Source organism: Sipha flava, unplaced genomic scaffold, assembly GCF_003268045.1.
Source record: "Sipha flava isolate LNK unplaced genomic scaffold, YSA_version1 179_pilon_pilon, whole genome shotgun sequence".
NCBI classification, from domain to species: domain Eukaryota; kingdom Metazoa; phylum Arthropoda; class Insecta; order Hemiptera; family Aphididae; genus Sipha; species Sipha flava.
This window is the reverse complement of record NW_020272149.1, coordinates 201,516-225,687: the sequence shown is the minus strand read 5'-3', so window position 1 is coordinate 225,687 and position 24,172 is coordinate 201,516. Positions and strand designations below refer to the sequence as shown.

General features: G+C 31.6%; 1 protein-coding gene across 6 annotated transcripts in view; it reads left to right on the top strand.

The window, feature by feature from the left end:
* The window catches only part of LOC112680670 (5-hydroxytryptamine receptor 1), a 333,709-nt gene that overhangs the window by 307,424 nt on the left and 2,113 nt on the right, over window positions 1-24,172 (top strand). For all 6 annotated transcript variants that reach the window (XM_025550842.1, XM_025550841.1, XM_025550838.1 and 3 more), the window contains one exon: window positions 20,316-20,687. In XM_025550842.1, the coding sequence (XP_025406627.1) occupies window positions 20,316-20,687 (372 nt within the window). The remainder of the gene's footprint in view (window positions 1-20,315; window positions 20,688-24,172) is intronic.

Genomic DNA, 24,172 nt, shown 5'->3' with positions numbered 1-24,172 from the left:
GGTTTCCAGTTTAGGATTGTTCTACTTATATCATCCTCACTTCTTCGCATCGCGTGTCCTAACCATTGGATCCTTTGCCCTCTTCTAAAGCTGATAACTGATTCAATTCCCAATTCGTCTTGTAGTTCTTTGTTGTATTTTCTTCTCCAGGTTAAATTGACGCTACCATAAATCGGTCCACAAATTGTACTCCAAATTCTGTTTTCAAAGGTCCTAAGTCTTCTTTCAGTTGTGTTGGTAGTAATCCATGCTTCACAGCCATAGGTGAGCGTCGGTCTTATTATTGCTGTATATAGTCTGGTTTTAGTCTTTTTTGAAAATAATTTTGATTTTAAAAACTTATTTAAGGCAAATGCCGCACTTTCCGCCTTGGCGATCCTCACTCCTGTTTCCTTCGACTAATCATTTTTAGCACTCAGCATAACTCCTAAATATCGAAATTCATCTACTTTTTCGATGGTTAGGGACCCCGTGTCAGGGTTGTCTCCATTTTCTAGCAACTCCATTACTTTGATTTTTTCAGCATTAATTTTCAAACCTATCTTGCTGGCTGCTTGTTCAAGGGCTTGGGCTGTTTTTATTGTCTCCTCTAGGGAGTTTCCTAGTATATTTAAATCATCTGCAAATCCCAATACTTGTATGTATTACTGACCGATTTCCACTCCAGTTGTTTCTGACTGCAATTCTCTTATAACTTTTTCTAGAGCTATATTGAATAGGGAAGGTGATAATGAATCTCCCTGTTTCAATCAAGTTCTTACTTCAAAGGCTTATGGCACCGTAGATTCAACCCTTATTTTATACTGTGTATTTTCCATGCACATTTTTGTTAACGTCACTAACTTTTGTGGGATCCCGAACTCCTCCATTATGTTGTAGAGACTTTGTCGATGTATACTATCGTAGGCCTTTTTTAAATCAACAAATAGCTGCCAGATGTTTTGGCGGAATTCATACTTTTTTTTCTATTAATTGGCCTATGATAGTGAGTTGTTCTATTGTTGATTTCCCTTTTCGGAATCCACACTGGTATCTGCCTAAGTTTTCTTCTGCGTATGGTGTTAGCCGTTTTAATAGTATTCTCGCAAACACTTTGTAAGCTGAGTTAAGCAGTGATATTCCTCTATAGTTTTCACAAATTGACTTGTCACCTTTTTTATAAATCGGAATAATTATGGCTTCGTTCCAGCTTTTTGGCATGCTCTCATCTTTCCAGATCTTCTGGCAAATCCTAAAAAGAAGGTTTTGCATTTCTTTTCCACCATATTTAATGAGTTCAGCTGGTATTTCGTCCGATCCAGGTGACTTCCAATTTTTTAGGTCTTTTATTGCTTCATTGACTTCTTCCCTAGTCACTTCACTTACCATTGGCTTTGGTCTATATAGGTTTTCCCTTCTCATTGCGTTATTTGGGATATCTGCGTTCAACAATTCAGTGAAGTATTCCTTCCATCTTTCGGCTTTTTCTTTAGGGTCCATGAGTACTTCGCCATGACGATTCTTAATAGTTTTTAGACTTGGGTTGAACGTTTTGTATTGTTTTATGGTCTTAAAGAATTTTCTAACACTTCCCATCGAACAATTTCTTTCTGCCACTTGTAATATATCACTTAGATACTTTCTTTTCTCTCTTTGGAGTACTATTTTACACATCTTCCTTTCTAAGATGTATATGCTTTTTCTGTCTGTAATATCCTCTTTAATATAGTTTTCACGGGCAGTTTGTCAGTAGTACTGCTATTCTTTCTGAGACGGGATTGAACTCTCTTATATATGGTTCCAGGATTTCATGCACAGCAAATCCGCTTCCAAAAATGTGTCTTCCTTCCATCCCAGAGAAATAAATTACATATTTCCCTACTTTAATCTATCCATTCTCAGACCATCTTATCTCTTGCAAGGCTGCTATATGTATTCCATATGTTTCTAGTACGTCTGTAAGATTTTGGCAAGCTCCAGTTCTAAAAAGGCTCAATGTGTTCCAGGTCGCGATCTTAATTCCAGTTTTCCGATTTCCATGTCCTAATTTATAACCTTTTCTCCATGTCCGAGGCTGATTTTCTGATGGTATCACAACAAATAAGTTTTATGTGGTGGGGTTGTTAGCCCCACGCTCAACCCCCAACCTGGAGGACCAGACTACCCCAACCAATTAAGGTCAGGGTAGGGCTACTGCAGTGCACTTATTAAGGCGCACTGGGCGATGGGGACGCCACTTTCCCTACGCCAACAATTTAATATATGATCAATGATAATATATTATATTTAATATAATAATTATTATTACCTGCAGTTACTGGAACAATTAATTTGTTAATTTCAGATATTTTTATTACATCATATTTCTTCAAGAGTTTATAATCATTTGACTTCAATTTTTGGGAACTATTCTTTATATTAATTATATGTTTAATGAATTTGTTGTATTTTAATTTGGTTAAATACACATTATTCACATTTTTTTCAATTAACACAATATTCAATTTCGCACTAAATTTTTCCATTTTAAATAAAATGTAGAAAATTAATAAATGTATGTTTAAGCACTGCACAATATAAACTGAGTGACAGTATACTACAACTAAAATAAAACTGTACGTACCAAAATTATATGAGATAAGATATTTATCGGTTTCGTTATCGGGATATATAGTGCATTCATAAAATGTCATTAGTGTTTAACCAAAGGATAACTATTTATACATTATAAGAAAAAAAATAATATTAATATATTATATTATGTTATATTGATGATTATTAATAATGTATAATAATGTAATATTAATAATTTGCAATAAAAATGTAATATATTATGCAGATTATTTTGTATAAATACTTCACAATTTGCATTGCCCAATATACCTCGGACATTGTATACAATACATATATATATATACTAGCCGACCCGTCACAGCTTCGCCCGTGATTGGTTGTTTATTTTTCCTTCGGACCATGATATGTAGAATTTTTTATTCAAATATTATTGTTTAATGTGATTGGCAAGTAAATATAAAAAAACGGTTAATGAAAACGGATTGAAATTTTTCTAGCGTTATAAATGATAAAAATAAATACAGATAAAAAAAAATAATTTATGGTTGATAAAAAATTTGATTGAAGTTGATGAAGAAAAAAAAAAAGAAAAAAAATAATTAAAATAAGAATTTTATAAGACTTCTGAGTATATGATGTTTTTTGTTATATTTCCTGTTGAAATTAAAATCATAAGATGATTCGGGTCCCCAGTTCCAGAAAATACCACGTATAATTGCCCATGTGAAAAATACTCTGTACGAAGATCTACGCCAACGTACTTGAATGTTTGACCTTGCGCTTTGTTTATGGTAATGGCAAAAGAAACTTTAATCGGGAATTGATACAGTTTGAAAGAAAACGGCAAGTCGGAAGGAATTATGGGAATTCTTGGAATAAATGCAATTTCTCCTTTCACTGGCCTTGTAAGAATTACGGCTTCTATAATATTATTTGGCAACTATTTTATTTGTAATCTTGTACCGTTACATAAGTTCGGTGGTTAAAGATTACGTAATAATGTAATTGGAGCACCAATTTTTAATTTTAGCTTATGAGGAGGAAATTCCGAAGGAGAAAGAAAATTGAAAAATTCTTGTGGATAATGAATAGTATCATCTGTTGATGTAACTGTATCAATAGATTTAATAATAATAATAATAATAGATCAATTCACGTGAGTGTCCATCGAATTTTAGAAGGATGATATCATTAATTTCTTCTGCTGTTACATTTCTCGGAGAGATAATAGCTCTTTCACATAACCACTGATAAGATTTATTGGACAGATTAAAAATGTCAGGAACTGTAGAAATCAACTCTTCCACGTTATTGACCACCCGTCCAATCGTGTGATTGACAGAAATGTAACCATTTTAATTTTCTAAATTTCTATTTCCAATTTTCAACAACTGTGCTGGAAAAATATCCTCCCCTCCACATAAATAAACTCTCATGTTTGTTCGCAAATAAAGTTTTTCAACATAGTTCCATATAGGGGAAGATTTCAAGCAAGCATTAACGACAGCAGCTCGAGTACCTTTAGGTATTACTGGTAAGGTTTGACGGAAATCATCAGCGAAAACAAATGTTATGCTACCCATAAACTTATTATTATACCTAAGTTCTTATAATGTTCGATCAATTTCCTCGATATGTGATCTATGACTCATTGTACACTTATCCCACACAACGAATGAGGTTTCTTGAAGAATTTTTCCAAGAGGGCCATTTTTACGAATCGGACAAACGTATTCTGTATCAAATAATACATTTAACGGTAACTTGAAAGTCGAGTGAGCAGTTCTGCCGCCACTAAGGAGAGTTGCTGCTATACCAGATGAAGCTACTGCTAATACAACTTTACCTGAGAATCTAATTTGAGCCAACAACAAATTAATTAGGAATGTTTTTCCTGTACCACCCGGAGCATCTAAAAAAAAAACTCTTCCTTGATGGTTCATTACGCTTTCTGTAATAACATTAAAAGCATATTTTTGATCATTTACTTATTTTAGTAAATTGATTTCTACAAATTCTTGTAATCGGTTATTATCGTAAGAACGCAAAATTGAGAATTCAAAAGGATCAGATGCATTTTCATTTCGAACAGGTGAGTTCATTTCAAATTCAATTAAATATTTTTCAGGCAGACAAACAATTTTATCTTCTATTTCAATCAAACTTCTATTAAATATTTCATCAGAAAAAGTAAATTGCAAGTCATTTAATCGAATGCGCTCTGTATGAAAAATATCTTCACAAAAATAATTTCTGAACTGTTCCCACAATGATTAAGGTTCAGATAGTTAGTAGAAAACTATGATTATTGCAAATAATTCTCTTAATTTTGAAGGACTTTCTGAAAGAGTTGACTCCGCTAGAGCATTTTTCCATTGCTCATCATTTTCTAAAAGCCCAAGAGCAAAACAGGTAGCTTTAAAAGTCGCGTGAATGACTCCATCAAAGACCTTCAAGCTTTCAAATGAAGTAGGACCTTGTACATAATTTAGTAACAATCTTAAATAGAAGCACTCACATTGATTTGAGTGAATCGTGTAAATTCTACCAATGGTAGTGTCCATTTTTATTCCTGGCCAACCTGGAACATATTTTCCCCGTCTGCTCTTTAACCAGCCACTGCTATCATCCCAGGTATAATAAGAAGGAACTTCATGATAGAACAGTGTTTTCACAGAATAATCATGTGAACACAGTTCAAAAAATGCAGTTAGTGTCGTTCTTCTTGGATTTTCAATAACTTGATGAAGATTATTAGCATTAAAGAAAACACGCTGTCCATTTTCTAGATGAACAGCCAAGTGCTGAACTGTCGGATCTCTATCATGGATTTCAAAATTGAAAATTCTCCAAAACGCTTCAGAAGTACATATGTATCGACCATTCAAATAATTTGTAATCTCATCTTTTTCACGATTAACAGAAAAAGTAGCTCTATCTGATCCTTTATTAATATATTTACATATGTATTTTATCGCTTTAACCGAATGACAGTATTCTACGTTAATATCCGCATTAAAGCATCTAGATAGCACTGGACAATACGGTACAACCCAATGGTTGTCAACCACGATTTCTGTTTGACCACGAACTTTTAATATTGCAGTATAACCTCCATTATCTGGTGATCTCCGTCGGTAAGTCGGATAACCATAATCTCCAGTTTGAGTATCCTTGACCAATTTGTGAGGGTATTTCTTACTACATTTTCCATTATTCATACATGGCGATCTAATATTTAACTCGCCGCATGGGCCATGAATCATATTCTTGCATACTATTTTATAAAGTATAGGATCTCTGTCTTTGTTTGGTATCTCGGCAGAAATAATTTTATCGATTTCATCTGGCTGAATTTTCGTTTGTAACCACAAAAGAATGTGGCAGTGTGACAAACCTCGTTTTTGCCATTCAACACTGTAAACATAACAATTTACATCTCCGAAATTATATTTATTTTTTAATACATGCATAAACTTTTTTAGTTTGAGATGAAAAACTCTAGAGATTATATCGTTTCTATCAAACGACTTTTGGTCTTGAAATAATTCATTTTTTATTTCCAGCCATTCCGGGTTGCATGTGAAAGTAATAAATAAATCTGGACGGCCAAATTTACGAACATAAGTCATGGCATCCTGATTTTTTTCATGCATGTAACGTGAGGAGCCAGTAAAAGAGGAGGGAAGAATTACTTGTTGCCCCACGTTATTAGCATTAATATTTGCATCATTGTTAACAGCATCTGTTGGGTGCGCGCGGAAATAGATTCTTGCGTCGTTATCGCGATCGAGAAACCCGTATGTCTAAATACGCACGTCCATCGTCCATGTAAACCCAGCCTAAATGATTAGTTAATATAACGAAGTTATAATAATAACAATATAGAATAATATGAATATTGGGTATAAATGTTGTCGGTGTACGTGCGATAAACTTTTCGGAACACCGATATCAAACACGATACAAAAAAAAAAGGTTAAGTTGCAAGTAGGTGTAACCCGCGGCTCGCCGTGCTGCACAATATAGGTACAATTGTTTTTAATTTTTTATGAACTTTTATGAACTTTTTTACTGACAAAAGTGGTACTAAAACTTTCAGCAGAGTGTCGGGTTTCAGCCAAAAAAAATTTCAGCCAAATCGGTTCAGTAGTTTTCTCGGTTAGCGCGGTCGAAGAAAAACCCTTACAATTTTATATATAGTATAGTATATATATATATATATATATATATATATATATAAATATAACTGGTAACAAAATGCTTGTGTAATAAAAATAACCATCTATGAATTATAGTGATAAATTAATATATCCTTAACAAAGGAGAAAAGTGTTGAAAAATGTAAGTATATACTTTTGATCAATTTTGTCTTGGACTAAAATATTCCATTAAATTCATTAATAAATATACTGAAAACATAATACGAATGAAATTTTCTCAATCAGAAATTTATCAAATTGTATATAAAATACATTGAAAATCATATATTTTTTTTTTTTTTTTTGTTTCTCGGGATATATTTTTTTTAATATTTTATTAATATGATATATTATTATAGTTCGATACAAAATAATAGGATAACTGTAAGTGATGGCAACACTGTTCCGGGTGCCGGGTATGGTTGGCGCAGTGTTGATCATACTGCATTTATTTTATTAATTAGTTTTATTATCCGCGGTGACCGTAGGAGTACCGGGGCTCTCGGTTCTTGCTCCAAGCGGTCGTCGACAAGTTTTCTTTATATAATAAAGTTGTTCTTTTTGTTATTTCATATTGTCGCCTTTTGTTTTCCTTTTTTTTCCTTAACATTTCAGAAGTGGGATGTTTCCGTTTCCGTCGATTCGTGAGTGTGGACATCGCGAAATCGTACTCGAAAACGCGTGATTGTGTATCGCCATTTGTTACGTCGTACGCTTGTGAGCGTCCGCTATCGTTGTCAGGAATCTCGAATAACCGTTACCGCGTTGGCCGTATCACCTAGTAGATTTTCTTTTTGTTGTTTTTTTTTTCCTCTCTTTGGCATCGTCGATAACATTGTTGTTATTGTTGTTTTCAACTCCTTTTGTCTATCGATATGGGTGTTAGTGACGACGATTCACCCGCATTGGACGGAGTGAACTCAAAACCAGCATTAAAAGCTTCTACATACAACGAGTTAATAGAACTGACGCGTGTTCTCAGTGAAAAAGTGTACTTGCTCGAAAAAGCCTCACGGCCTGTATCACCGTCAATGGAGCTATCGCCGAAAGAGCCATCGCTACGCACACAAGTCGAATATCGTGTACTACCGGATGTGGATCGATCTATCCCGATGTTTAAGGGACGTGAGTTCAACAACGTAGCAGATGATTGGATTAATTCAGTAACGGGTGTCGCCAAACTAAACAGTTGGGACCTCAGATAGCATCTACATTTTGTCAGGGCGCATGTCACGGGCGCTGCCAGAAGCTGGTTTTTGTCAGAGACTTTTTCCGACTAGTCTTATCGATTCAGACTGTTCAGGCGTAATAGTACGCGAGGCCGTTGTGATAAAATGCCAAGCTGATGTTCACCTGAAACCAAGCCCGTTGTTCACGGTTGGTGATGCGTCGCAACCGGGTGCGATGGCTATTGGGGAAGCTACCTTGGACGTATCCGTAAACGGGATCACTGCCTACGATCACGTGGTAGTGGTCGTTTCGGATCGCACGATACCGGTAGACGTGCTCGTGGGACGAACATGGCTGGTGCTCCCCCACGTTAACTTCTACAAGGAAAACTCCGAACTGATAATTGAGTCTCGAAACGATATACCGGACTATGTACTAGTTGAACATACCGACAGTCAAGTGAAAAATGCGTACGTCACAGATGAATCACCGGTAAAAGTGCGCGAATCAATAGACGACTATCAGAGTCGGGAACCAATCGTGGACGTTCATGAGTCACAACCGATGTCATCAAGTCGGAAGTACCGTGGTACGCTGCAGGGTACATGGGGTGACTATTCGGATGATGAAGGTGGGAAAGGATATAGCAATAGCAGAAAGATGATGCGGATGTCAAAAACCGATTCGTCGTTGGACGAATTCCATACTTTTTCTGACTATGTAGCTGAACGAATGCGCAACCTAAAAGCTGATAAAGCTCTCCAGCTAATGGCTCGTCGAGATATTGAACAAGTATTGTTCAAGTATGAAATGAAATTGTTGGAACAGACAAGAGATCCACAAGCTAACGGTCAAGTCGAACGGGTGAATCGCACTATTGTTCCTCTCCTTGGTATGTCAGTTGTAGATCAGCGACGGTGGGACACAAAAGTGCATGAAGTCGAACGACAGCTGAATTCCACCGAGAATAAAACAACTAGTAAAACGCCTTACGAGACCCTGCATGGTATCAACCACGTTTTCACACTAGTGTTTTGAGATTATTGTCTCAGAATTTCAGCGAGTGGAAGGACCCGGTGGGAGTACAGCGAGAAGTCAGAAAGAATATCGTTACAGAACAGCACCGCATGGCCGATTGTTACAATCGAAAACACTATCAAAGTAACACTTTCGATTCGGGAGAGGTAGTAGTTATGTTAAAGGCCCCAACTCAGGATCAACCTTCGAATTTGCAGTCCAAGTATCGCGAAAAACCCCTCCAAGTGATAGAAAAGCTACCGGGCGATACATACCGAGTAGCCGAAATCGTGCCTGAGGGACAGTCAACGTATGCCACAACAGCGCATATATCCCAACTCAAGTCGTGGAAGGTACTCAATGAGGATCCGACCAAAGTGAGCAGTGACTCCGATAGCGATGAGGACACGACGTGGGGACACCAATCTACGACCAAGGATGGTGAATCGTGGGACAACGACAACGGTACGACGGAAGAATTACGGGAGGTCACACCAAACGCCTCGACGACAGAGCCGGTCAGAGTAAAACGAGTGAGGAAAGCCCCCGAATATCTAAGAGACTTTTTAACCAAGTTAGTGGCTATCATGGATGATTAATGGTCCCCCAACCAAAGGATGATTAATGGTCAAGAGTATTTATATTTTTTGTTTGCGATAGTTTTATTGTTTTTTTTTTTTTTTTTTTTTTTTGTACGTAATTGTTAACTAATAACGTTCGTTAATTTAAGTTACTTTTTTTTTTATTATATAAAAGGCCCGAGGGTGGCCTTTATGGCAAGACGGCCGAATGTAAGCGATGTCAACACTGTTCCGGGTGTCGGGTATGGTGGGCACATACTACATACTACATTTATTTTATTTAATTAGTTTTATTATCCGCGAAGACCCTAGGAGTACCGGAATTCTCGGTTCTTGCTCCGTGCGGTCGTCGACAAGTTTTCTTTATATAATAAAGTTGTTCTTTTTGTTATTTTGTATTGCCGGCTTTTGTTTTTCTTTTTTTTTTTCCTAACATAACTTCCTTCGTGAGAACATATTTTTATTTATATCATGATTTTACTTTTTCAATGCAATCTGAATAGAACCTAAATCAAATTATGACTCCCATTATCCATTATCAGTGGTAGGACATATATAGATAAATTTATCTAGATAGATTTTTTGTCATATTTCATCTTATCTAGATAAATAACGCTAAGTTATCTAATTACTTATCTAAGATACAATTTTTACTTATCTGGATAAATGTCTGTATTCTTGTCAAGATTAGAGTTATTTTTATTCTTGTACGGAGACGAATCCAACAAATCAGAGATCATCAAAATCGGTCCAGCTGTTCTTGAATTATAAATTCTGTAAATAACCTGACTTTCTTTTATACATATAGATTTTTTATTCTTAATCATAACTCGTGCATTGTAAATAAGTTATTATTATTTCATGGTATGAAATTTTGTTTGTATTTTCATGTCGGGAAAATATTTTTGGTATTTTTAAACTTATTTTCTTATTTTTCGATGGAAGTTCCAAATATAGTAGGTATTTGATTTTAGTATACACATGTAACTCATACGCTGAATAGTCATTATTTCACTCTTGGAACCCATAAACTACTTACAGAATAATGAGAATCATCAAATTAATATTATATGGAAAACAATATTGTTAACTTAAAATAATATTTTAAGTATTCTGTATTCATCTTGATACGTATAGAGCAATTTTCATTTTTTTTTTTTTTTTGTAACATTTTAGTGATTAACTATCATTAAATATTTTACATTATATATAAATACTGCTTAATGGTACACTACATTACTACAATAAACATTAAATACCTAGGTAGCTATTGATAATAATGATTATAATTGAGTCATCATAGATATTATTAGAATATGAAATATTGACCAAAAAATAAAATTTTTTGAAAATATCTTTTTTATCTAGATAAAAATGAAATTATCTTTTATCTTTATCTAGATGAATTTGGATATATTATCTTTTATCTTTATATAGATAAATTTTGCATTATCTATTCCCAATACTGTCTGTTATTATGTAACAGTAACCGGTATATATGATTTTTAAATACATGCTGTTATGTTGGCCCGTTCATTTTCCATGCAATTACTCAATGAGTAAATTGAGTAAATTGAAAATAAGAACACTCGAAACTGCTTTCAGCGCAGGAGAACCGTATCACGGAGACATTGTGTTTAGTAATACGCGTTTGAGCGTAAAATTCACCCAAATACTTTTTTTTTCTAAAACATATCATAATAAACGTTGTCGGCGTCACCCGATTTTGTAAGTAATGCACTCATCTGTTAAGATGGGCACGATTAGACGTTGACAATGTTTCATTTTTTTGTCGGACGTTAACCATCTAAGACGTTTACAGTACCTAAATCCTATACATATCAGCCAACAAAACCAATTCAGACGTAGTATTAATACCACGTGATTTCCTTATGCGTGCATTAGATATTTCTGATTTTTTTACGAAACATTTTTCGGGATATTAAACAAAAACTTATGACATGTCATTCGATCAGAAAAACAATTAAGAATATTTGAGTTTTTTCTGTAGAAAAAATCCGTACTAAAATAATGTATCAGTTAACTGCTTGGAAATAAAATAAATATTAGTACAATTTATGTCATTCAACTGATAAAATAATATGTTAGTGTATAGAAAGGAAACAAACATGTATTATCAATTTTCATTGAACAGTTAATAAAATAGCAAAGAAATGTATTCATATTTTTTAATTCGAACAAAATATTATTTATCAATATTATTTATTTTTAAAAAAAAAAAAATTACAAAAAATATTCTCCAACCCGATTTATGAAAATTAATTATTAGTTTTTTTTTTTTAGAATCCTAGTACAAATGTGTACACATATGAGTAATGTTTTTCGGTTTATCCGTACTTCATTATAGACTCTCATTACACAATTTAAATAGAAAATATGCAAAACCTAGTGGATATTGATTGTACATTTTGGTTTTATACTTTGATATTAAAACTGTTTAAGGATTATCATATACATTTAAAATAATATTTTCGTTTATCAAAAATTTTCATAAAATCCAGGTATTAAAAAAATCATTACATTTACCTCCAGACAGATAAATATGTTAAGAACATAAAGTGCATTCCGTTAAAATTTAATTTTTTTTGTGATCATCACATCGCTCTTGTTGCATTTAAATTCAAAATATATTTACATTAAATCTTTTATTCTACGAAAAATCAATACTTTAAATAAAAATAATGAAATTCATTTGAAAGAAATGCCGAAAGTAAAACGTTTATATAATATAATAAGTTATGCAAAGTTTTAATTAAAATATATATTTTTAATCAATATTAAAAGATAAAGAAAAATAGTCCTATTCATTACATTTAAATTAATTCAAGCAACAAGTAACACAACCTAAATTTACAATTTTTTAAATAAACAATTCAAAATATTTTAAAGCTTTTACATTTATTTGAAACCAATGTTTTTTAGACTACATGAGTGCTCCGCTCCATGGACATCTTTACTAAAAGAAGAAAGATTTTTTTGATTTGAAAGGGAACCGCGATTAAACAGAATACTTAAAAATTAATTAATTATAAATTAAAACACATCATATTGGATCAATATTATGTATAAAATGTTAAAGAGCAAGTCTTGTGATATAAACAGTAGGTATAACTATATATTTCAGTCCGAATATACTTCATCATTTTCATATCGCAATGCTGTTAAAATTATATCGTACTTGCTATTTGATATTTTTTTTTTTTTTTTGGAAATTTTCTTGAAAACTCCCGTTAAATTTGACATGAATTTAAAATATTCAAGAAATCTAAAAAATAGAATCTTGTCCCTAATATAATATGAATTAATTTTTTTTTAAGTTTACACTAATACATTTTTTAGATTAAAATTCACCGAATCAGATTTAGCTTATAGAGAAAATATTATAATATTTACATACGGGTTGGTATGATAATAATATTGTTGTTTGTTAAATGAAGCATTCAATTGAAAAAAAATACCGGTCATATTTATTTAGCAACAGAAGGGCTGAATTAAAATTTTTAGTTAACACGAGTTATAGTAATTATATATATACTACGAATATACCCACACCCACGTATACATACTAATACGTCATAAACATTAATTAACAGTAATAATAACACATATTTATACATATTTATGTAGTCTAAAACGCAATATGGGATCACGAGTTTTTTCCTTAAGATTTAGTTTCATAATAACGTTTGTTGGTCGGGCTTAAAATTTAATTTTTTTAAGTGGACAGGAATATTTTGAGCCTCATAATAATATAATATAATACATTATCAGTAGTCTTTTAAGATCTTGTAAACACACGATTCACTGCCCATTCTTAGAATCCAACCATTTTACAGTCATAATTAAAAAAATGAGACACTTTATATTTTTTGAGAATTTATGAAAGTTATACTTAACTTGCTTACCATTATTAATTTTTTTTTTTCGTCGTTTGTTGCAATCACTATTTCTTTTCTGTTATAATCCCTTTGACGAAAAGTATCAGTAAAATTTTCAATCCGTTGAAGAGTTAATTCTATATTTTTATTGCATCGAAAATAATGCTCTTTCTACAAAACCAATCAAAGTCTGCCATCGTACCCCACTCAAAACACATTACACCCGACATACTATAATTTTCAATTTTGATATATGAATTGAAGGGTTTGAAGTGGGGCAGATTCTGCACCGTTTTGATGGTTCCGATGTCGTTTACAGTGTCTTAAGCTCGAAGTGTTAAACAATTAAGAAATAATCAAAAATGTAATCTAACCCTTCGATTATAGTTTGTATTACATTTGTTTCGATGAAGCTTCGAGGCAACAATTGTGAATCTAGTATAAAAATTATGTTGTGGAGGGATAAATTCGAGAAACCCGATAAGTTGATGGAGTGTTAGTTGATAAAATTACAATTCTTCCTTGACTCAATATTGTATTTATTTGGTGTGTGCGATTGCATGTTCTGTACCCACAAATATCTTAGATTGTATTGATTTGAGCGTGTATACGTGACACTGTTATAGGGTATATTTGAATAAGGCGTGTTGTATTTATAAAGCGTATACAATTTAAGCAATTTTAGAGGTAAAGGAACTGAGCCGCTTGCTTTTCCTCACTTAATCATGTATTAGTGATGTCGATATTAATATGAAGAGAACAATTTTAAATAGGCATCAAATGAACACTAAGTGTCAGTATACATCGACCGTTACATTAACAAGTAGTTTATTTGAAATAAATGCTGACTTTATACCAATACTTTTTCATTTGGTGGTCATCGTAAAATATCTTTTTTAAATTTGTACTTACATTTTTATGGATTTTAAAAATAACCATTAAAATTAAAAGTAAAACACACGACTAATTTTTTTTTTTTATCTTATTTTTTATTTGTAAAAACTAATGGAGCAAATAATGAATTTTTAAAGTTCAAAAATATTTCCAGCCCGTCTCTGATTTTATATCATGTAAAATTTTAATATTAACTAACTAATTTTCTAGTAATTATATAACATACAAAGTGTTAAGATATTGTTGGACGTTATCAATGACTGCACTATGTGGTATTTTTATTTAAAACAAAAATTTTATGTATTTCAATAAGTCATATTCGATTTACTTAAATTATTAGTGTCATTTGAAGAGATTGATGTTTTAATATCGCGTTATTGTTTTATACGGCACATTTCATAATATTTATGAACCAAATAAATAATTAATAAACATTTTATTTGTATAAATTAATATTAAAATTAGTGCACTCAATCAATATATTTTATAAAGTCTAAACATTTGTAATTTGTTTAATTTAATACCTATAGCAATAGTATACAGGTAAATTCGATTGTTACAGTAAAAATATAAATCGAATTAAAATAAAAAATAAAACTTTAGCTAAACAATAGTTATCAGCGATTCGCTTGAATTCCAGTTTTCTTGTAGGTACGCATTTTTTTACACGAAAATATTGAGAAGATGAAAAGTAGTAATCAGTGATCCTTTATAAATATAGTGTTAAACTCAAACATAAACTTTTACAACTTTGATATGTATTGGTAAAGTACACAATCATTTTTATTTGAGTAGATATATAAAATCAATTTCCAAGCTTACTTACCTTTTTATATCAACTATTGAATTCAATATTAAAACTAAAAATAAGATTATGATCAAAGTCTTGGTTTACTGATTGTAAAATTTTCTTTACATGATTTACACATACTTTTATTATTGACACTTCATGTTGGAAAGAAACTTTTCGATAACGAACCGGATATTATTTGAATACTTTCTCTATACGATAGTTTCATCGTTATTACCATACATGTTTTACGTACTTATAAATTATATTAATTTTTGAAAACCTCATTACACATATATCGTAAGTGATGTATCCAAACCTATAAAATAGAGTTTCGAAATAAGTAAAAAAAATATTCTATTCTATTCTATTCTGAACTATAATTTGATTTTCACAGTTGCAGAAATCCAGTCGGTAACCGTTTATACTGGTACATAGAACTCTATTTATACAAGAATATTATTTGGTAATGTATAAACTGTTATTTCAGTTATAAACAGAAGATTTATTTATAACTTATATTTTTAATATCAAGTGTGTAATTATACTTGTTAACGGATTGTTTACATCAATTTTCAATTAAATCTACCTCAGGAATTTTTTTTTTTTTAAAGCAGTTCTATTTAGATTCTTGAATATTTTCATACCTTAAAACTATGTGTCAAAAGTTACTAACCTTTCCTTCGTACTAACATATAATAAGGCTTGCCAGAAATGTTTGTCGACAGAAATTGGAACTATATTTGCACACAATGACAAATTAAACGATGTGAAATTAGACGAATACAAAAAATTTACTATGGTGACTAATATAAAATGTTAATATTCTTCTTTGTAACGGTTCGTAAGATTAATCGTCAATGTATCTGGATCCGTTAAGTAGTATGTAAAAATAAACGTTGGCAATCAAATTACGCCTAAGATCGACTGTAAATTGTCTGTTATATTTATCACACCAAAATAATGACATTTGAAAATATTTACTATGATTTGCATACATGAAAGTCTGAGGAAATATATACTTGTATGATGGTACACAATATTTGTCGCAGATTACGTTTTAAAATAATTAATTATAAAAGTTTATGTTCATTAACAATAAGTACTATTCGAAAATATAATGGACATATTTTTCATAATGTCTTGGTTCTTGTACTAAAAAAAGTCGTACATGTAAGCAACTGCATAGGGTATAAAAATATAAAAACAATATACATATTTGTAAGTTTTCGTATATACACATATAAATATATTTCGTTTTAATTGATTCGCGGATATTTTGCAGTTTTTTTTTTATATATATTTACGAATATATTCATATAAAATATCGAAAATATAAGACAGCATTTGTATTTTCCATTGATTGTGGTCAAAACCTGATTATAATAGAAGCAGCAATATAAAAAGTTTGTAAATTATTCCACTTGAGTTGTGTTATATCAAAAGATGTAGGATACTTCCAAGTATGTAGAAATAAATGTTGGCCCCATATTAAATTTTATCCAATAATTTGATTACTTTTCTTATATTTACTACCGTACATCTTTCGGATATATTGAAGCAAAGAAATTCAATATATTACAATAACAGAATTTTCTATTGAAGCGTTTTTTCCATTTTTGTATTTTTATATGAAACGTTAGTATTCGTTTGGAACAACTCACACGAAATATATACTTCCAGCTACATTTAATGTCTCAATATTCGAAATTTTCAAAATAATATTGAAAATAATAAAAATAGATGTACGTATGCAGTAACACAACTAGGGGGGATTATGATTTATGAACCCCCCTCAAAATATGTTGTTAATTTAACCTTACCACACTCTCCACACCTTCCAAAACTATTATTTTTTTTTTAAATATATAAACTCCCCTCGTTGCGTACGCTGTAGCGAACAACACAACTCCGAATCTTGTACCAAAAACAGATATCTTCCGGCCAAATATGCACTATGTGGAGGGGATCATCCTACAAATTACGGAGGCTGCCAAGTCTTTAAAAACATACAAACTCGGGGGACTAAGCCGAATTGTCAAAATAATATATCCAATTCAATCAACAAAAACTGTGTAAATTAACTCACCTTGTCAAACCCAACTATAATCAATAATACAGACCCAAATTTAAATATTGAATCATTTTATTCCCAAGTACTAAAAAATAAAACCTATTCTAACAAAAATGACCAATACCATCCAGACCAGAGTCTGTAAATAACCTAACATCACATTTGAATACATTCATAAATTACTTAAAATCTATTATAAACTCTCTTATATCTCTTCTAACTCAAGTAATTAGTCAAGTACTTCTCAAAAATAATAATGTCAATTAACTCTAACACCACACCTCATTTATCAATAATTCTTTGGAATGCCAATGGATTAAAAAAACACGCAAACGAGCTTTACTACTTTTTACATAACAAAAACATAGATTTAGCTCTTATTTCGGAAACTCATCTGAAAAAATATACAAATTTTAAAATTAACAGATATAAAATAATTCGCGCAGATCATCCCGATGGATCAGCGCACGCGGGTGCAGCTATTTTAATCAAATCATCAATCCTTTACACCAATCTCCAAAGCATAAATAAAACATATTTACAAGCTGCAAATATATCAATTAATTTCAACAATTGTATTCCTATAACTATATCATCCGTCTATTTCCCTCCCCCAAACACAACAATCTTGTCAACTACCAAAGCTAGCAAATTTCAGAACCAAAAATACAATCGTTTTTTCAAAAGCTAGATAGCTCTTATATCATTGGTGGTGATGTTAACTCAAAACATACCAGTTCGAGTAGTCGATATACGAACACGCGTAGATGAATACTACACAATTCTATTATAAAAAACAATATCACTTTTATTTTTCCCGATGAGTCCACTTATTGGCTATCCCATACGAATAGACTACCTGATATATTAGATTTTCTTCTTAACAAAAATTCCAAGGCAACTCAATACACACATTAAAAACTTAAACAAGCTACTAGTGATCATACTCCTGTACTTCTAACCTATGGGGCAGTACCGGAACTCAACACCTGGTAGACTCTCAGCTCTGGTCCCATAGACTGGAATTAGTTCCAATATAATTTAGATAAACTAATATCATTAAACATGCCACTAAAAACACACGACCAAATAAATAACACAGTTAACCAATTAACTACTGCCATTCAAAATTCAATCTCTTTATTCTCATCAGTTACTCCAAATCCTTCAAATCAAAATAAACAATCGAACACCCATCCAATATTTATTATAGAACTAATAAAAGCTAAATGTAAAACTAGAGCTACCTGGGAAAACTTAAGATACCCAATTGACAAAATTGTATTTAACCAGCTAACAAATACTGTAAAAACGGAACTGTCCAAACATGGATCCACTCAATTCGAATCTCATCTAGAATCCCTAACTCCATCAAATGGCTCGATCTGGCGTACCACCAAAGCATTAATAAACCAACGTGACACTATCCATCCACTTGTATGCCCAAACAACAAATTAGCGTCATCTGACATCGAAAAAGCAAATTTCTTTGGAAACCAGCTATCTGAAACTTTCACTCACCATCCTTCCACTCTATCAAACATTGACCATGAAAATTCAGTTCATTGTTTTTTGTATGCTCCACTACCAACATCGCTACCAGCTAAACCAATCACTCCATCTGAAATACTCATAACAATTAACGAGTTACACACTAAAAAGTCTCCAGGTCACGATTTAATCACCAATAAAATAGCTAAACATCTTACAAAAAAAATCAATACTTCTGTTAACTCATATTTTCAATGCCATATTGAGACTATCTCATTTCCCTCCAACATGGAAATACTCAATTATCTTCATGATTTTCAAATCAAACAAACCCAAGCAATTAGTTACATTCTATCGACCAATCGCCCACTTGGTAAATTATTCGAGAAACTACTACTAAAACGTATTACAGCCATTATCCACGAAAACAACATACTGCCAGTAACTCAATTCGGTTTCCGCACCAAACATAACACCATCTACCAAATACACAGAATAACTGAACATATATCTACCTTTTTCGAGAAAAAACAATTCTGCCCATGAGCCTTCCTCGACATCTCCCAAGAGTTCGACCGAGTGTGACATAATGGCCTACTTTTTAAGCTTTTTTCTACTGGCCCTTTATTATCTAATCATAAAATCCTAATTAGAAAACATATAATTCTCCATACGTATTAAAAACAGCAACTCCATCTCACACTAAATTGTAGCTGGTGACCCACAAGTGATTTATCACCCCTACTCTACAACGTCTACACCTCGAACATTCCATCAACCAACAATGGCCAATGGGCCTCTTCTTATTCAAGTTTTCATGTCAATGTTATCCTCTTTATTATAAAAACTTCTTATTGTGAACGTCTCACAGATTGTAATTTTCTTTATTCAATAAAAAAAAAAAGACAACTATAGATGTAGTGAATGCGCTAAGCGTGACCAGCTCGTTTGTGAACCGGAAACACGTGGCTAGTTAACAACGCGTTTTCGCCCGCAGGACAAATCGCATGACCTAATGAACCTGCGAGAACAGCATGCTTTTGATTTTGACCATGAAAGATCAGCGAAAACCGCACGCTTAATCCTGTTACCTTTGTTTACGTTTGTATTTCAAAATATCCCACATTTTTAGACCATACACTGTTTTTCCATTTAAATGTGTTTTCCACGTGACATAATTCTTTCAAAAAGAATCAATGTACCGCGAACATTGAAAACTTTTACCACATTCGCAGATACATCCCGACGTGTTTCTCGACGTTTCGTATCTTATTGTAACATTTTTATCAATACAGTTTTTAAATTTACTTTTGTTCATGAATAACAAGACATAATCGTTATGACGTACAACGGAAGTATTGAATTTTCATGCGATTTTCCGCAACAATGAATAAATCAGAGTATCAGAGTATTTTTAATCAACAGTTTTTTTTTTACCCGCTGCGGGAATCCACTCGGTTCAATTTTCATTGCCAAAAGAAGTGTGTGTTATTTTTCCTATTAACTTTTGTTGAAAATCAAATCAGGAGTATGCGGTGTATCGTTGATCGAAAACTTTATTTATTATTTCCATATCATTGTATATAAATAATTTTATTTTTCATTTGTTTTTTTTTTTTCCCCCGGTCCCTTCGTGCACAACAGTGCAGCGGCACGGCGGTGAGCGGAGCACGTGCAAGCGACGGGTGCCGGTGCTGCTCGATGGTACGTCGGTCGGTGGGCGAGTACCAATGTCCGATGCTGATGGTGGTTCCCAGCAATGGCCACAACTCGGGCAAGTCGGTGGCCGCAGCCAAGAAGCCCGAGTCCGGTGGCAAGAAGCTGCGGTTCCAGTTGGCCAAAGAGCGGAAGGCGTCCACCACGCTGGGCATCATCATGAGTGCGTTCACCGTGTGTTGGTTACCGTTCTTCGTGCTGGCACTGGTCAGGCCGTTCCTTAGCGACCCGTCCAGCATACCCAGCTCACTGAGCAGCCTGTTCCTATGGCTGGGCTACGCCAACTCGCTACTGAATCCCGTAAGTATCCTGCGAACGTTTCACTCGAAAACACGGTACGCGAATCGACCGGCGCTAACCTACTCCCTGGTTAGTATTTTTTCCCTACTCTATTATTAACCTATACAACTTAATCACCATGTTGTAATTTTTATAAATGCATTTAAATTTAAAAAAAAAAAAAATTAAACATGCGTGCTTTTAAAATGTCAATAATCAATTTGTTCTCTTTAAGCATAATTATATACACTTTGAATGTCCCGATATTTAAAAGGAAAAATGTATGACCTCATATAAAGATAAATTGAACACTCATATCCTAAGGTATTGTGATAAAAAAACTATGCAATATAAATTATTTCTGTTAATCGACTAAATCTCAAAGATGCAGAACTTAGAGTTATACCAAAAATAAAAATAAACATAATAATTAACATGGATTTAAAAATATAATATGACTAGAATAAGGGACTTCATGCTATAAAAAACTATAAAATATACATGCACTTTTGCCCTTATATATTATAATTTATGGTCTTAAAAATATTTTAATTTATATAATAACCAAAAATTATAAATTTATTTATTATTAAAAATTATTATTTATTATTTTAATTTTTTCTTTAAGCTCCTTTAAAAATAAAACATAAACAAAAATTTGAATTAAAAATGCATAGGTATTGTATTTAAAGTTTAATAATTTTGAAAATCTTACCAAAATTAATTCAATGGCAATGACTAAAATGTTTCGTATATATTCAAATGTAAATAAACGATGATTGTTGGCTAATACATTTATATTCGTTGAAAACAAATTCTTGACTTTAATAAATATTATTGCAGCGAATTTATAGTAGGTACTTTTCAATACTTTTAAACCTTTTATTTTTTGACAGTAAATTTTATATTTTTTTTTATAAATAACTTTTTCTTGTTTATTTGTAGACCTTTTTAATTTTAAATTATTATCATCTGTATCACATATCGTTTTAATTTTTTTTTTTTTTTTAATATAATTATGTACTTAAAATAAAAATATAACAAAATATGCACTTATAGACAAAATTAGATAAATATGGAAAATATAAATGATGGCTTTAAATTCTCAGTAATCTGATATAAATGTCTATATTACTTAGCTATGTTTCGAATGATTATTGAAAAATACCTATGTTAACTCCTATAAGTCCCTAAATCTAAATATGACTCTCTGTAATATATATACATCCTAGGACTATGCGATATCAATAACACTAATGACTCATTGTATAATTGATGTTTAAAAGTACTACGTCAAGAGGAGATTAAAAATACAAATTTACTTATCATTATATATTTTATCAATTATTTCCGTTTAAAAATGTAAGATTTTTTTTTCAATTTTAACTGTCTTACAAATATAGCTTATGCATGCCATTAATTTCTGTATATTCTTGTTATTTTGAAAAACAATGATACTCATTATCGTGTATTTTTTTACGTAGTGAACTAAAAAACATATATTTCAGCCTAAATTATAAATTAACTGTATTAAATACAATGGAAAAATAGGAGAATTGTCAATTTAAAAATGTGAAGACTTTCTAGGCATTCGAAAGAAAGTTGAATATTTAAGTACTTTTAATCTCAAAATGAGTTTTTGATTTATTTTTATTTTTATTTGTTTTATTATATTTATGGGTATATTATTTTAAGCCATACAAATTTTACTGCTTATATAATTTTCTTAAGTTGTTGAACATAAAATTAATGATGCGAAACATGTAACTTATTAATATATTATAGGTATGTCTGATAAACAGTTAAAGCTGCAGGACCTCATAAAATGATTCATATGATTGAATATTACTATTAAAAAGTGCTATTGCTATAGTCATAATGTAAGGTATAATTTCGTACATTTTTACAAAACTTAGCGGTTTACACCACACACACACACACACACACACATATTGCAGATTTATCCTGAACAGCTAAATAAAGTACAACGTCGCTTTATAACAATAATAAATCGACCTACATGTAAAACACTGTTCCATTTATCATTTTATTTTTTTGTATCTAATTTGTATTCGTATAGGGATATAATATAATCTGAAATATGAATGTTGTGTGCTAGATTTTTGCATTGAACAAATACATTTTTTTATTCTAGTTTTTTTTAGTATTCAGTTATGTATACATAAATAATTACAACCAATTCCGTATTGAGTAAAGCTTGGTTCTTTATAAAAACACTGTTATCCATAATGTATTACATTATAATATACAATTCCTGCAGGGATTAAGTTGGGTTAGTTGACAGTATAATATATACCGACGAACATATTATTTGGTGGATCTTATTACTATAGTAATGTAATAGTTTTACAAATATTTTAGTAATTTATTCAAATCCAAACCAATCATTACTTATTATTTTTTTATAACTGTCCACATGTACTTTTATATTTAATATTTTAACATAAAAAGTCATGATTCAGATGCATGATATAAATTACATTGTGTGGAATTAGAAATAACTGCGTCTACGTTTTTCACAAAACCAAAGTTCCAAACGAATATACAATCGTGAAAATCATGCCCCAACCGCAAATATGTCAACACATTTGTTGCTAAAAATAACGAACAAAAATACAAACGTGTTTGTTATGTTTTCATGTGGTCACAATGTTCGGTATATTATAATGGTGTGCGTTATAAAACATTGGTACTTCTCTAGCACATGTATTATTCAAATGTGTAAGCCAAAAAAAAAAACATCTCGTTGTATATTCTTAATATGAGTAGAGAACTCCGTTCAACGCATCGCAATAGTAAGTTAAAAATTTTATTTAAAACCCCTTATAATCTTGAATAAAAACAATGTTTTTTTTTTTTCATAAACATTTATTTTATACGCTAAGAAAATAAAGAGCTCTTCGGTTCCATTCAAACGTATATGAATTATTCTTAACGTTTGACCCAAAATATTTATATGTTTCTAGCCCCACATTTTTAATTCCTCGATTATAGAAGTTAAATAGACGCTATAAATAGTAGCAACGTAATACGAAGCTCTTTTTGAAGTTCTTTATTGTCAACTGTCAAATATCTTGTCCTCTTGTTTTAATTTTTCAATATTCTTATCTCATTATCAATAATGTAATAGTCATCTAATTTTCTCATCGTCCCTTATCGGGCCACATCTAACCAGGCGCGCATACAGCAATCACCTAACTTAACCTAACCTATCCAATATTTCGGATCATATCATTGAGTAATACGAATAATAATTATTATTCTTCTTATTGCGTAGATCATGTAGATCATATATATCATTAGGCTGATAAACTAGACCGTTTTTAGTTGTTATTTGAAACTTACTAGTGACAAAATTTAAAAACAATTAGTCCGACGGTAACGTCGACAAGTGAGCGATATATTTCAAACTACAAATAAATTAATTGGTTTTAATGGGCTAGCAATATCAAATATGCATAGTGAATTATACATAAAGTAATAGA